The sequence below is a fragment of the Oryctolagus cuniculus genome, chromosome 16 (genome assembly GCF_051225735.1).
Source record: "Oryctolagus cuniculus isolate XC-2025 breed Fujian yellow rabbit chromosome 16, ASM5122573v1, whole genome shotgun sequence".
Lineage (NCBI taxonomy): Eukaryota > Metazoa > Chordata > Mammalia > Lagomorpha > Leporidae > Oryctolagus > Oryctolagus cuniculus.
Window position 1 is genome coordinate 7,972,902 of NC_142882.1, and position 15,919 is coordinate 7,988,820.

General features: G+C 42.7%; 1 protein-coding gene across 1 annotated transcript in view; it reads left to right on the plus strand.

The window, feature by feature from the left end:
* Nucleotides 1–8,419: 8,419 nt before the first annotated feature.
* LOC127482634 (vomeronasal type-2 receptor 116-like) overlaps nucleotides 8,420–15,919 on the plus strand; it is a 48,468-nt gene continuing 40,968 nt past the window's right edge. The window contains exons 1-2 of the mRNA XM_089316338.1: nucleotides 8,420–9,637; nucleotides 13,958–14,195. Coding sequence (XP_089172464.1) covers nucleotides 8,420–9,637; nucleotides 13,958–14,195 — 1,456 coding nt within the window. The remainder of the gene's footprint in view (nucleotides 9,638–13,957; nucleotides 14,196–15,919) is intronic.

A 15,919-nucleotide genomic window follows, 5' to 3' on the forward strand; every position in this document is an offset into this window, starting at 1 on the left:
TCACATTCAGAAATCTACCAACAATAGATGCTGGAGAGGATGTGGAGAAAAAGGGACACTAACCCACTGTTGGTGGGAATGCAAACTGGTCAAGCCACCATGGAAGTCAGTCTGGAGATTCCTCAGAAACCTGAAGATAACCATACCGTTCAACCCAGCCATCCCACTCCTTGGAATTTACCCAAAGGAATTTAAATTGGCAAACAAAAAAGCGGTATGCACCCTAATGTTTATTGCAGCACAATTAACAATAGCCAAGACCTGGAACCAATCCAAATGCCCATCAACAGTAGACTGGATAAAGAAATTATGGGACATGTACTCTATAGAATACTATACAGCCATCAAAAAATGAAACCCAGTCACTTGGAACAAGAAGGAAGAATTTGGAAAACATCATGCTGAGTGAATTAAGCCAGTCCCAAAGGGACAAATATCATATGTTCTCCCTGATTCATGACAACTAACTGAGCACCAAAGGGGAAACTTGTTGAAGTGAAATGGACACTATGAGAAACAGTGACCTGATCAGCTCTTGTCCTGACGGTTGATGTACAATGTAATACTTCATCCATTATAGTATTTTTTTTGTTCTAGTACCATTGGTTGAACTCTGTAATTAACACACAATTATTTTTAAAATTTAACTGAAAAGTGATCCCTGTTAGGAATTTGGAAAGCATTATGCTAAGTGAAATAAGCCAGTCCCAAAGGGACAAATACCATTTGTTCTCCCTGATCGGTGACAAGTAACTGAGGACCAAAAAGGAAACCTGTTAAAGTGAAATGAACACTATGAGAAATGCTGACTTGATCAGCCCTTGCCCTGACTGCTGATGAACAACTTAATACATTATCCCTCTTAGTATTTTGTTTTGTTTGTTCTACTTAATACTTTTGGTTGAATACTGTAATCAATACACAGTTATTCTCAAGTGTTGAAACTTAACTGAAAAATGATTGCTGTTAAATATAAGAGTGGGAGTAAGAGAGGGAAGAGATGTGCAATTTGAGAAATACTCAAGCTGACTTACCTGAAACGGTAGAGTTAGAAACATACCAGGGGATTCGAATTCAATCCCATCAAGGTGGCATGTACCAATGCCATCTCACTAGTCCCAGTGATCAATTTCTGTTCACAATTGATCATGATGATAGGACTAAAATACAAAAGGAGCACATAAACAAGACTGGTGTCTGCAAATACTAGCTGATAGAATAAAAAAGGGAGAGACCGATCCAACATGGGAAGCGAGATACACAGCAGACCCATAGAATGGCAGATGTCCTAAACAGCACTCTGGCCCAGAATCAGCCCTTAAGGCATGCAGATCTGGCTGGAAAGCCCATGAGAGTATTACAGGCATGGAAATCCAAAACACTCTGGCAAAAAAAAAAAGACCTAAATGAAAGATCTCTGTGAGTGAGATCCCAGTGAAAAGAACAGGTCGTCAAAAAAGGAGGTACCTTTCTCTGAATGGAGGAGAGAACTTCCACTTTGACTATGACTTTGTCTAAATATGATCAGAGTTGGTGAACTCAAAAGGCTTCCATAGCCTAGGCGACTCATGACAAGAGCCTAGGGTGATTACTGACGCCATAAACAAGAATGTCGATTTGTTAAGTCAACAACAGGAGTCACTGTGCACTTACTCCTCATGTAGGATCTCTGTGCTTAATGTGCTGTACATTGTGATTTAATGCTATAACTAGTACTCAAACAGTATTTTTCACTTTGTGTTTCTATGTGGGTGCAAACTGTTGAAATCTTTCCTTAATGTATGCTAAACTGATCTTCTGTATATAAAGAGAATTGAAAATGAATTTTGATGTGAATGGAAGGGGGGAGGGAGAGGGAAAGGGGAGGGCTGTGGGTGGGAGAGAAGATATGGGGGGGAAGCCATTGTAATCCATAAGCTGTACTTTGGAAATTTATATTCATTAAATAACAGTTTAAAAAAAGAATCATTGCTGTGTGATAAAGAATGCAGCATCTTCCCTGTAAGGTGTGTGTGTGTGTATATATATATATATATATATATGAAATACCTAGAATTTGGAGATAATGATCATATGTAATTTGAACACATTTGTATATGGGTAACTTCATTTTACTCTTTGTTACCATAGATACATGGAGAAAACAATAGAGCATGTGTAGCTTTTGTCTGAATCTCACACCTAGTGATTTTGTTTGCTCATGTTTCTTAATGAAAATGATTGAAATCTGACTTACTGTGATTTAGTTCTGTATCTGGTTTCTTTGAATTCATAGGGTTGCTACAAAACTGTTCCTTTGTGTAGCTGTGATTACAGACCAAGAGTTACGTTCTCTAATTTGAATTTGTTGTACAAATTTTTGAGCAGTCACTTGAGAGGATGGCACATTTTTTTAGCTGCACCTGTTTCTCAAGCACCTCCAATTTGCCAATCCTGCTGGTGACCTAGTGAATTTGAATCAAAAGAGAAAATTGGATGTTGAGTATGACATTCTCAACTTCTGTAATTTTCCAAAAGCTGTTGGATGTAAGGTGAAAATAGTGTTTCTTCCCCATGAGCAACAGTTGTCTCTCTTTGAGGATGTAATAGAGTGGGCCACAGAAATTAAAGGGGTAATCTGTTCCTAATTTTAAGATTCACACTACACATTGTTACCCACCATTGATATGGTATTTTGTGTCACTTGGCTTAATAAAAAGACCTTTACAGACATTAATCCACTCCCCTTCCAACCTATATATGTTTCTTGTGCGTGTGGCATCTGAGGAAGGATAACAAAGACACTTGTTCTTCCATATGTTTTGAGTCTATTTCATGGCACAGAGTCAATATGGCATGTAATCAGTGTATTAGAAACAGGTACTTACAATTTAAGAGCATAGATTGTCCAGGACTAAATACCCTACTTGGAGTTTAGATAACAGTCCCAACTATGACCTACATCCATCTGAGTTTTCTCAGATGCCATGCTCAGTGCAGTGAGAGTTGTAGCCCTGGACTCAGTAAAAATGCTCTGGAGGGAAAGCCTACCTGTTGTTTTGATTGCACACCTTGTTTAGAAAATGAGATTTCCAATCAGACAGGTAATTCAGTGCCTCTTTCATGGTGAAGTTAACACCTGTCTCAAAAGTCTTCATCTTTGACAGAAAAAAAAGAAGTGGAATGTGACTGATGAGAAAATTCTGCCTACCTTCAGGTAGTAATTATCATATTTTAATACATAATGATCTTCAGAAGGATAAAGATTTTCAACTACACTAAACATTATTTTGTATTCAAGAAAACATAAGAAAGATTCAGTGTCACTGGCACTCTGACCAAGTGATCTGTGGGATTACATGTGTTGTAAAAAATGAACAGAAATCAATAATGGAGAATTTTTACTCCTGAAAACTATGTAGAATTTCTCATATTTTTCCATTAGGCAGTAAGATATGATCATCGCATATATCATGAAGATTTTCCAGCTTTAGCTTGTGATGGATGAGTAGATACTTTAACCATATACTTGGTATCATTCCAGTTTTCTTGGAAACAGATTGGTAATAGTTAGATTCTGGCAACAGTTAAATCAGTTGGAGTAAGATGTTCTATGGGCCTGGCACCATGGCTCACTTGGCTAATCCAAGTTTGTAGAATTTATTTGAAAGAGTTTTGGAGAATGAGGGAGAGACAAAGAAGGAGAGATCTACTATCTTTTAGTTGACTCCTGTCTGCAATGGCCAGAGCTGGACCAGACTGAAGGAATGAGCATCATCTGACTCATTCAGATGTGAGTACAGAACTCAAACCCTTGGGCCATCCTCACTGCTTTTCCCAGGCCATTAGCACAGCTGGATCAGAAGTGGAGCAGCTGAGATAGATCCTGAGAAATATGATGTGTGCATATACGGCAATGCATGTGACAACGATTTTAATTGTAATGTCCAAAGAATTGTCTGAAATTACACTAATAGATTCTATACCTTTCACATCGACCTCTTTAAAAACAATGTTCTGGCTTTATATGTGATAATGATATCTTCTTGATGATATATTATTTAGTATGATATATTATTTAGTATTATTAGTTGGGTTGATGGTGTTTGTGCATTATCTGAAGAATATATTCTTGAATGCATTGCTTTCCATCCATTTTCTCTATTACCACAGGCCTGTATCTATCTTTAAAAGAAACACAGAAATTTATTTTCCATGTGGAAGTCACATTCCCGCCTTTAAGGTGCAAGTAGTAGGCACAGGGGAAATAAATCCAGTTTTGATGCATTTATAAAGGAAAACCACCACAATCCTACTGCTGAGGCAGCTCCCACCACAGTCTTCTGTCAGATGTGTCCTGCTCAGAATCATGTCTGTGTCAGGGACCCTTAGCGGTGTGGTGGAGTCATCTGATTGAAATGGGACAAATGTGCTGTTGGAGTGCGACATTCCTGCAGTTTTGACCTCTACCTAAGTCAGGCCTGTTCCTGCCTTTCTAACTTTCTATCGGGGTCAGCGCTGTCTGCTGCCCCCAGAGGGCACCCATGGTGCTGGGTTGGAACCCGGCCCAGAGACTGCCTGAATGCACCTGAAGTTGCCCCCCAGGGGCTCTTTGAAATTTAGCCTGTCAGGTTGTCCCCTCCCTGCCACTCTGGGAATTTGCAGAGACCCACACACCAGCCATCTCTAGCCCCTGCTTTGAGTCTTAAGTGGATGCCGGAAGCCAAGGGAGGCACCTAAGGCTTTTCATGAGAGAAGAGAGGTGAGAACTGCATCCTACACAGGTGCCCTTCATGGCCCAATGTGGCCTCTTCTGGTCCCTATGCTGGGTCACTGAGACCTTGGTAAGAGTCGCGCTGTCCCAGCCTTAGGGAGGGCGCTGCATTTCCCTCATAGCTGTCTCTCAGTGCCTCATCAAGGGGAATGCAAGAATCCCTGCCGCGTTCTGTGGTGAGATGTGGACCTTCCAGGGATGTTCCTGGGCCCAGTGAGGCCTGCCAGCACCTCGCTGTGGAGAAGCCCAGTTTTCCTAGAATGTAAAATAATCTTTCTTCTTTCTTTTGTCTCCTCTGACTTGGAAAAGTACCTCACATCTCTACCCTCCATTAGGGAATACAGCCTCGTTGTTTCACACCGCACCCCAACGTTAGATGAGAGTTAACTTTACCCTTGTTATTCTGCCAAGCCAGTTTGCCTGGGTATAATCTGGCAATTTGAATCTTGCTCATACTGAGTCTCATCATACAACTTGAACCTTGTTGGTATTAGATTTAGAAATGCGGCTTTACCGCCATTTGTATTTTATGTTTTCTGGGGGCCATGTGAGCACAGATGGTTTGGACAGGGGCTGTGTCTGTGTTTGCTTTGGTTTCACTGATGCTCTGACTTCTGCTTAAACAAGGCTTTCCAATTTGATACTGCATTAGAATAGTCAGTATGGCTTCTGAATACCCTGGGACTGCTGGGCACATGCTCTGATTTCAGCCTCAGTTGGTATGTGTGGGGGTCAAGGATCAGCACCTCCTTGTAGTGGTGACAGGTGTCTCTGCCTAACCCTGCTGCTTCCTCTTTCTGCATTTCTCAGGTGGTGCAGGTCTTGTGGCACTGTGTGAAGTTTCTTCCCCTTATTCTTTCTCCTTTAAGTCAATACAAGCTGATTGCATTTAAAATTCCATTTCCTTCACACTGAAAAATGTAGATTCCAAGACAGAAACCAAAAGGGATATGTCCTGAGTTGGAACTGTGACCTAGGTCCTTGAAGGATTTTCCCCACTAAGGAAGATCCTCAGCTGGTTAATTTGATTGAATTCCTGACATTTTAGGGAGAGAAAACCCAAGAGCAATGTAGTAACATTTCAAGCACTAGAACATTATGGAGGGGAAACCATTGGGCAGAAGCCAGTAGCCTCCCTGAAAGAAATGATTCCCTTAGGTAAATGAATATGGTAATACAAATGAACAGAGTTATGGAAAAGAAAATGAAGTTCCTCAACTGGGTCCAACCTGACACGGTGGGGAGTAGAGCTCATGAAGTTCTTGTTGTAGGAGACAATCCTAGATAAAGAGTACAAGTTCTCCACGGGTTTAAATCATACACTGGTGCTCACAGCCCATCTGTCCAAACACATGAGAATCATGATATAGTTGATGACTGTTCAAAAAAAAAGCAATATTAAAGTGAAAACAATTTATTTTGACTTATAGCTCTCAATAATTAGAACTGACAATTTCAAAATTTAAAATAACTAATAACCAACTGCTTTTAGAGTCAAAGTTGGAATTATAAAGTTGATCCTGTTACAAGTTCCACTTGAATTCCAACAGATTTGGAGACCTTTAGAGAAAGGAAGAAGAAGAAAAGTAGGAAGATATGTTGTGGAATAAAGAGGAATCAGGGGAAATGTAGAAGAATGAGCAAGTAATAATTGAGTCACACATATGTGTATTCATTCTGTGAAGAATGTATTCTATTCTGCCTTGGCTTGTTTCCTTATTTTGTTTTAAACTAGGACTGCTCATACTTTAATTAGAAATGCATAGGCATTTATTTTCCATGTGGAAGCATCATTTATCCCTTTATTGCACAATGTGTAGACATGAGAAATTAAATCAAAAATTAGAAATAAAAAATATATAGCCATGCACAATCATTCCTCAGAGGCAATAATTATTTAACTGTTATTTCAGAGTATGCTTTACACAAATATCTCTGTCTTGGGTCTTCTGGAGTCAGTTGGAACCCCTTACATTGAAACTAGACAAACATTGGAGCTGCAGAACCACATTCACTTTGTCTTTGCCTTCCAACAATAGTGGGGGTTAGGGAGTCTGTTCTTGCTCTTCTGCACAAGTCTGGGTTCCTTTAGGGGATCAGGGCCACCCTCAGACCCTAAGAGTGCACACATATATGACAATGGATTGGAATTTTTCCCCAGGTCTGTGCTAAATACCATGTAGGGAGACCTTATGGCCTCTTTTTTATTAGATTATATTTATTTACTTATTTGAGAGGTGGAAAGAGAGAGAGAGGGAGAGAGAGAGAGAGAGAGAGATCTTACATCCACAGTTTCACTCTCTAAATGGACAATAAGACCAGAGCTAGGCTGATCTGAAGCCAGGAGCCAGGAGTCAGTGCAGGCGTACACCTTCCGGATAGGTTAACGCCGGCGACACCTCGGAGACACCAGACCCGCTTATCGGCTTTTCAGCTTCCACTTTATTTTTCAGCAGACTCGCGTTACATGTCGCGAAAGCCCGCCGTCTTCGCCTCCTCCAACCCTCTTATATCTCCTGCCCACCGTCCACCTGTTTATATATGATTCACGGAAAACATGTTACCAACTCAGCAAGAATAAGTGTGGGAAACATGCAATAACAGGATGCTTAAAGTCAAAACAGGATCTTGCAATTAGCTACGGGCAGGGTGGAAAAAGCCCAGCACTAAACTTCTTGTGCTTGTACATGTCGGGAGGGGCACAGCTGGCCAGGCTGTCCCGTTCCCCGACAGAAAGCACTGAGGGCTCCAATGCAAGGTGAAGGTCCTGCCTCTGTGTTGCCTGAAAAGCCTCACTGAACCAGTGGTGCACAGGATCCTGAATCAGCAGAAATCTCAAGCTAGGGGCTAGTAGCCGTCTGGGCAAGGGCCTCCTCAAGCTCGCGGTGATGGTGGGGAGGTGGCAACCCCAGAGCTGCCCGAAAACCTGCTCTGGGAGAGGTACTGTGGTGCGGGAGCTTAAGAATGCACCTGTGGTGCAACATCCTAGATGAGTGCTGATTTATGTCCAGCTTCTCCACTTCCAATTCAGCTCCCTGCTATTTCACATGGGAAAACAATGCGGGATGGCCAATGTTTGGGACCCTACAACCAAGTGTGAGACAGAAGAAGCTCCTGACTTGTCGGGGAACGGGACAGCCTGGCCAGCTGTGCCCCTCCCAACATGTACAAGCACAAGAAGTTTAGTGCTGGGCTTTTTCCACCCTGCCCGTAGCTAATTGCAAGATCCTGTTTTGACTTTAAGCATCCTGTTATTGCATGTTTCCCACACTTATTCTTGCTGAGTTGGTAACATGTTTTCCATGAATCATATATAAACAGGTGGACAGTGGGCGGGATATATAAGAGGGTTGGAGGAGGCGAAGACGGCGGGCTTTCGCGACATGTAACGCGAGTCTGCTGAAAAATAAAGTGGAAGCTGAAAAGCCGATAAGCGCGTCTGGTGTCTCCGAGGTGTCGCCGGCATTAACCTATCCGGAAGGTGTACACCTGAAACTGGTGTCGTGACTCGGATCGCTGCGACGCGGAAAGAAGGTAAGAAAAAAAAAAATGTCTATAGACGGGAGTCTAGGGGAAAAAGCCTAGGAATACCGTGGTACAATGGGGAACACACAGTCCACCACGAAAATGCACCTATTGATTAGCCGCCTTTTAAAGGCAACGGGGATGCCCGTAAAGAGTTTAGCTGTGTGCAATTTTACGAGGATACTATATAAAACTTGTCCTTGGTTTGTTGAAGAAGGAGATTTATCACAGGTTCGGTGGAGACCGGTGGGACGTGAATTGCAAAACGCTGGAGTCAAGGAGGGAGTGATCCGCTTGTGGTATCTGATAGATACTGCTTTACGGTCAGAGGATGACCAGATCGGGGAACTCTTAGATGAAGGCTCTGAACTACTGGAGGAGCTCAGCGAAGACTCCCATGATAGTAGCGAAAAAGGAGATAATATAGAGGAACAAAGGATGGAAGCAATTGGAGGAGCCCGACCAAAAGCAAAACATCCACAGATGCTGGGATCGCTTCCACTATACCCAGAGTTGCCCTTAATGCCCTCCGCTCCTCCGTATGAACCACCCCATCATCCTATGTGCTGTTGCTGTTTTGCCGGCAATGCTTCCAGCGAGATGAGGCCCATAGTTTTAGAGTCTGGGCCGGAGAAACAGACTAGAAGGCAAATACTTGAAAACGAAAGTGCTCGTAATGACAATGAAGCCGCTTTTTTTATAAATACTGGGGATTCAACTCCCCACCCACCACGGTGCCTGAAACCAAATTGGGCAGAGTTCTTTAACCCCCATCAGATCTTTCCAGTGACCGAAGACCGCCAAGGAAATCGCGGGTGGACTCTGGTCGATTTCACAGCATTAAAAGAGTTGCAAAAGGCAGTGACTCTCTACGGGCCACATGGTAACTTCACCAAAGCTATCCTAGGAACCTTAGGCACTCAGGGCCTAGTCCCTGAAGATTGGAGAAATGTCTGCAAGGCAGTCCTTTCAGGGGGAGATTATCTCTTATGGTCAGCCGCTTATAGGGAACTAGCTTGTACTCAGGCGGCACAAAACCGAGCTGATGGGCAACCTGCCTGGAATGAGGATATGTTAAATGGAGAGGGAGCATTCCATGCAGAAGCGGTGCAAGCTCGGTGTCCCTGGGAGGTATTACAACAAATAAGAGATATAGCCTTGAGGGCCTGGAAGGTAGTGCCAAAAAAAGGGGAAGTTAAACACAGTCTGACTAAGATAATACAAGGACCAACAGAGCCTTATGCAGATTTTATTAACCACCTTTATGAAGCTGCAGGCAATCTGTTTGAGTCTCCTGAAGAGGCCGCACCCTTGCTGAGAAGACTGGCATATGAAAATGCTAATAAGACATGTCGCTCCGTGCTAAGGCCTTGGCAACATAAGGACATCCCTACCTTTTTGAAAATTTGCAGAGATGTCATGGATGATGTTGCCTCTGGGGCTCATGCTGCTATGGCAATGGCTAAGGCCAATAGAGTGAGTGACCACAAATGTTTCGCTTGCGGCCAACCCAGGCATGTAAAAAAGGAATGTAGACAACATAAACCCAACAAACGACAGCCAGGATTATGCCCTAAATGTGGGAAAGGTAATCATTGGGCCAGTGATTGTTATTCTAAGACTGATAGAGCAGGAAACCCCATTCCCCAAGAGTCAAAAAATGGGAGAGGGGCCCCAGCACACCGGGGCCTGAAGCAAAATTGGGTGCGCCAGCAATCAAAAAAGGGGGATCAGGAACAGTAAGCTGTTTCGAATTGCAGCCAACGGAGTCTCAAATATTAACTCCAGCTATGGGTCCTCAAATCATTGATGTAGTCCCTACTAAAAATTCTCTTCCCAATACTGGCTTTGGACTAGTGATTGGACGAGCCACCAGTTTTCAGCACGGACTCCAAATTCAGGCAGCAATAGTAACTTTCCTCACATGCAAACCTAAAGTTATCGTTCAAGCCACCTTAGGTGCAGCTATCGTAGATAATGACAGACCCCTAGCACAACTACTATGCTGGGAAAAAATTAGAGATCAGAGAGCTAAACAAGGAAGTAATTTTGCAGCACTCTCCTTATCATTGGAAAACAGACCACTTTGGCCTCTTGTCATTCAGGGAAAAACAATACAAGGCTTGTTAGATACTGGGGCTGATGTAAGTATTATAGCCGCAGATGACTGGCCTCCCTCCTGGCCAACACAAGAGTCAGAGAATACACTGGTAGGGTTGGGTACTACCAATGCTCCACCTAGGAGTGCCAGCATCCTCACTTGGACCGACAATGAAGGCCATTCTGGACAGTTCCAACCATATATCTGTAAGCTGCCAGTTACCCTGTGGGGATGAGACACCCTACAGGAACTAAGACTTACCTTGACTAATGAAAAGGGAAAACAACAAGGATCACAGGCTGCATGGAACATCATGACGCGAATGGGATATAAAGGTGGAGGCCTGGGAGCTAGGGAACAGGGTATTACAACGCCCATTAATCCAAAAGGAGAAAAGGACAGGCATGGACTGGGTTTCCAGGAGGGGCCACCGCACTGCAGCCAATCCCTATAACTTGGCTCTCCTCTAAGCCAGTGTGGATTTTGCAGTGGCCCCTTACAGAAGAAAAATTGGCTGCTGTGAAAACCTTAGTAGAGGAACAATTAGGGGCAGGACATCTTCAGCCATCTACTTCTCCTTGGAATACTCCTATCTTTGTGATTAAAAAGAAATCAGGTAAATATTGCCTACTTCATGATTTAAGAGCTATAAATAAACAAATGCAACCTATGGGGGCCACTCAACCCAGCCTCCCCGTTTTAACCATGCTACCTAGAGAATGGAAACTAATAGTAGTTGATATAAAGGATTGTTTTTTCTCTATCCCCCTAGCCAAGGAAGATAGACAACGTTTTGCCTTTACAATTCCCTCTATAAATCATATAGGACCCAATGCTCGTTTTGAATGGACGGTATTGCCACAAGGAATGACTAATAGTCCCACATTATGTCAAATATATGTTGCTAAGGCTATTGCACCTGTAAGAAAATTATTTCCACAAATGACAATAGTACACTACATGGATGATATTCTATTGGCTGCTCTTAACCAGGAAGAATTAGATAAAGCCTTCTTTGCATTAGAGCAATCCCTAAACAATTATAATCTTATCTTATCCCCTGAAAAGATTCAACGAGTTCCTGCAGTACAATATTTAGGACTACGGATTACCCCTACCACAGTAAAGCCTCTTGATTTTAATATCTCCACTCATCATGTTAAAACCTTAAATGACTTACAAAAATTGTGTGGAAATTTAAACTGGATTTGGCCTTATTGTAAAATGACTACTGAAGAAATGCACCCTTTGTTCTGACTTCTGGAAGGCGATGCATGCCTAAATTCACCCAGACAACTTACAAAGGAGGCAAAAGCAGTATTAAAAAATTTTGAACAGCACCTTAAGAGCACCGCTATGCAGCAGTGTGACCCCACTATGCCCCTAAGTATTTTGGTGTTCATACAAAGTCATTATCCTTATGCTTTACTCTGGCAAGAAGGACCATTGTTGTTTATATACCCACATAACCATATGCCCAGATCTATTACCTCCTATGCGGAGGCTATGGGAAATTTAGTTTTACAAGCCATCCACCGAGTGGTAGAAATTGCAGGGAGAAGACCACAGTCCTGCATTCTTCCATTAGAGTCTGTAGTCATTCAGGAGTGGGCTAAGGAAACTTGGCAATGGTCCCACATCACCATCACCCTTGACATAAGTGTAGATAACCATTATCCCAATCATCCCTTTATTAGATTTTGTGACATGGTACCCTTACACTATTTTAAAAGAGTTTATTCTAATCCCATTCCCAAAGCACCCATAGCTTTTACTGATGGAGCAAAAGGAGGTACCGGGGTGGCTATTTTACAAGGTCAGGTGCATCATGCAGTTACTGTATCTCCCTCACCTCAACATGCAGAGCTAGCTGTAGTGGCTAAGTTATTAAATATGGTTGAGGGTCCTCTTAATATCATTTCTGATAGCTTATATGTTGTTAATGTTGTTAAGAGGCTAGGCTCCCCTTCGTTAATATCCAAAAGTTCTACAGTGTTTCCTTATTTTGAGCTTGTTCAGCACTCTTTATTTAGGAGATCAGATTCCATTTTTATCATCCATATTAGAGCACATACCTCCCTGCCAGGTCCTCTCACCGTGGGAAACGCCCTTGCGGATCAACATTCCCGCTTCCTTTTAGCTTGCACTGCCATGGAACAGGCAACAGAATATCACAAACTTTGGCATGTTAATAGTAAGACTTTAAGTATGAGGTTTAATATCCCTATTCGTAAAGCTAAATCTATTGTCCAAAATTGCGAAAAATGTGCTATTCATCAGCCTGTTACTATGCCCACTGGAGCTAATCCCTGGGGCCTTTATCCATGTCACATTTGGTAAATGGATGTAACGCATATCCCTGCCTTTGGCAAGCTATCCTGTGTCCATGTTATGGTGGATACTTACTCAGGAGTAGTTATGGCTACCGCCGCCACCAAAGAGTCCACCTCCCATGTAATGCAACATATGTTACAATGTTTTGCTTCTTGGGGAATTCCTAATATAATAAAAACTGATAATGGACCTGCTTATACTTCTAAGGCTTTTGCTGAGTTTTTAGCAACTTTTCATATCTCTCATTTAACCGGCATCCCATATAACCCTACTGGACAAGCTGTTGTGGAACGCACTAATCTGTATCTGAAAAACTTTGTATTAAAACAAAAAGGGGGAATAGGGGCACTATCCCGTTCCCCTAAAGACATTCTCAACCTTGCCTTACTTACCATAAATTTTTTAAATAAAAAAGCTGATGGTCTCACCCGGCAGAACGTCATGTAATCTTGGAACAGACCCCCAATAGTAATAAACCCCATGAACCGACAGAAGCTCAGCCACACGTTAGAAAAATGATTATGTGGAAAGACCCACAAGATAACAAATGGAAAGGCCCATACCCATTAATAAGAAGGGTACGAGGCGCTGTTTGTTTTCTCCCACAGGAAGAAAAAAATCCAATCTGGACTCCAGAAAGATGGACAAGAACAATAGAGTGGCAAGATGATCATGATCCTACTCCTACTAATAATGATACCACTGTCACCGATGATGGCCAAACTGGATGAGTATTGGGGTCTCTTGAGAGCCCTACCTCTCCCTCTCCCTGTTTCTAACTCTTCTAACCTTCTGCCAGTTGTGTATTTGCATAACTCTACCATAGGTGAAAGATTCGGAGTGCCTTACAACAGTCTTGTCAATTCTTCCCATCAGGGCCAGGTTAACTTATCCATCCACCTTTCGGGAGCGCTATGCTTCCATAAGCCTAAGTTTGGTGCAGATCTTTGTGGTTATAATTATACCGGCTTTCCTATGCCATGTATTAATGTGGCCACTTATTCCATGGGAGATGTTATCAACTGGAATGAGTCAGGTAGTTCTTACAGAGCCAATATTACCGGGAAACTTATAGCCTTTTGATCTGAGTCGCTACCTCTCAGGTGCCAGGAGTGTCACAGGCCATTTGCTCCTTACCCTCCTACCAATCCACTTCCTTCTTGCACTCCCCAGGCACCCCCAATTCTCCAGCTGTCTTGATTTGCCTTTTCGTCACCCAACGATCATCCCCTGTTTTTCTTCAGCCTCCCTTCTTTTGGTATCGCTGTAATGCTACTAATAATACTTGCACTACAGGAGTTATTTCCTCATGTGTTAAAGGAAAATTAAGTGAAGCGGAAACACTGGTGGTTGTGTGGATTCCTATTTGGGTTCCTGTACCAGTTGTGGTGTCTGAGAAGGACTTCTCTATGGCTGTTCGACACAGGAGAGACTTTGGAGTCACCGTGGTCGTCGTTGCAATAATTGCAGCGTTATCAGCTGGTTAGGCCGCTATTGGCATGGCCGTGAGCCAAACCTCCACACTGTCCACACTTGATAGCATCACAAGATCTACCGCCCAGGCACTTGATGATATACTGCTATTCAGCTGTTAATGAACAGATTTATTGTAAGATTAGGCCTGGTTGGCATACCCTGTGTTATTCGATCTACTGCAGTTTGTGTTACCACCTACCCCTACAACCACTTTTCATTTGCCGCTAATCAGTCCTGTCTTTTGGGTAGCATGTTAAATGGTAGTTGGAATCCAATTAAACAATGGGCCGTTATTATAGGGTTGGCTCTTATTGTGCTTACAACAGGATCAATTATTGTTCAGATCTTGCAAGGGCTGTTAATACACAAATGGTGGTTAAACAAGCCAGCTAGCATTCAATAACCAGTACCCCATGCAAAATGGACAGATTCAGGTGTGGCTGAATCTGCTGGAATGGTAGTCAAAGATGGGTAAGTTCTGAGAGGTCTTCAAGGCAACCTAAGACAGGGCATGAACGCTCCCTCCACACCTCATGTTCATGTGCCAATGATGGGTAAGCCCGATAGATGCTCTTGGTCACCTAAGACAGGCACAGTACCACTCCATTTTGCAAAGAAATAAGGGGGAGATGTCAGGGAATGCGACAGCCTGGCCAGCTGTGCCCCTCCCGAAAAGAAGTTTAGTGCTGGTTTTTTTCCACCATGCCCGTTGCTAATTGCAAGATCCTGTTTTGACTTTAAGCATCCTGTTATTGCATGTTTCCCACACTTACTCTTGCTGAGTTGGTAACATGTTTTCCATGAATCATATATAAAGAGGTGGACAGTGGGCGGGAGATATAAGAGGGTTGGAGGAGGCGAAGACGGCGGGCTTTCGCAACATGTAACGTGAGTCTGCTGAAAAATAAAGTGGAAGCTGAAAAGCCGATAAACGCGTCTGGTGTCTCCGAGGTCTCACCGGCGTTAACCTATCCGGAAGGTGTACGCCTGCATTGTCCAACAAAAACAAAGCTGGAGGCATCACAATACCAGACTTCAGGACATACTACAGGGCAGTTGTAATCAAAACAGCATGGTACTGGTACAGAAACAGATGGATAGACCAATGGAACAGAATTGAAACACCAGAAATCAATCCAAACATCTACAGCCAACTCATATTTGATCAAGGATCCAAAACCAATCCCTGGAGTAAGGACAGTCTATTCAATAAATGGTTCTGGGAAAATTGGATTTCCACGTGCAGAATCATGAATCAAGACCCCTACCTTTCACCATACACAAAAATTCAACCAACATGGATTAAAGATCTAAATCTATGACCCGACACCATCAAATTATTAGAGAGCATTGGAAAAACCCTGCAAGATATAGGTACCGGCAAAGACTTCTTGGAAAATACCCCAGAACCACAGGCAGTAAAAGCCAAAATCGACATTTGGGACTGCATCAAATTGAGAAGTTTCTGTACTTGAAAAGAAACAGGAAAGTGAAGAGGCAACCAACAGAATGGGAAAAAATATTTGCAAACTATGCAACAGATAAAGGGTTGATAACCAGAATCTACAAAGAAATCAAGAAACTCCACAAGATCAAAACAAACAACCCACTTAAGAGATGGGCCAAGGACCTCAATAGACATTTTTCAAAAGAGGAAATCCAAATGGCCAACAGACACATGAAAAAATGTTCAAGGCCACTAGCAATCAGGGAAATGCAAATCAAAACCA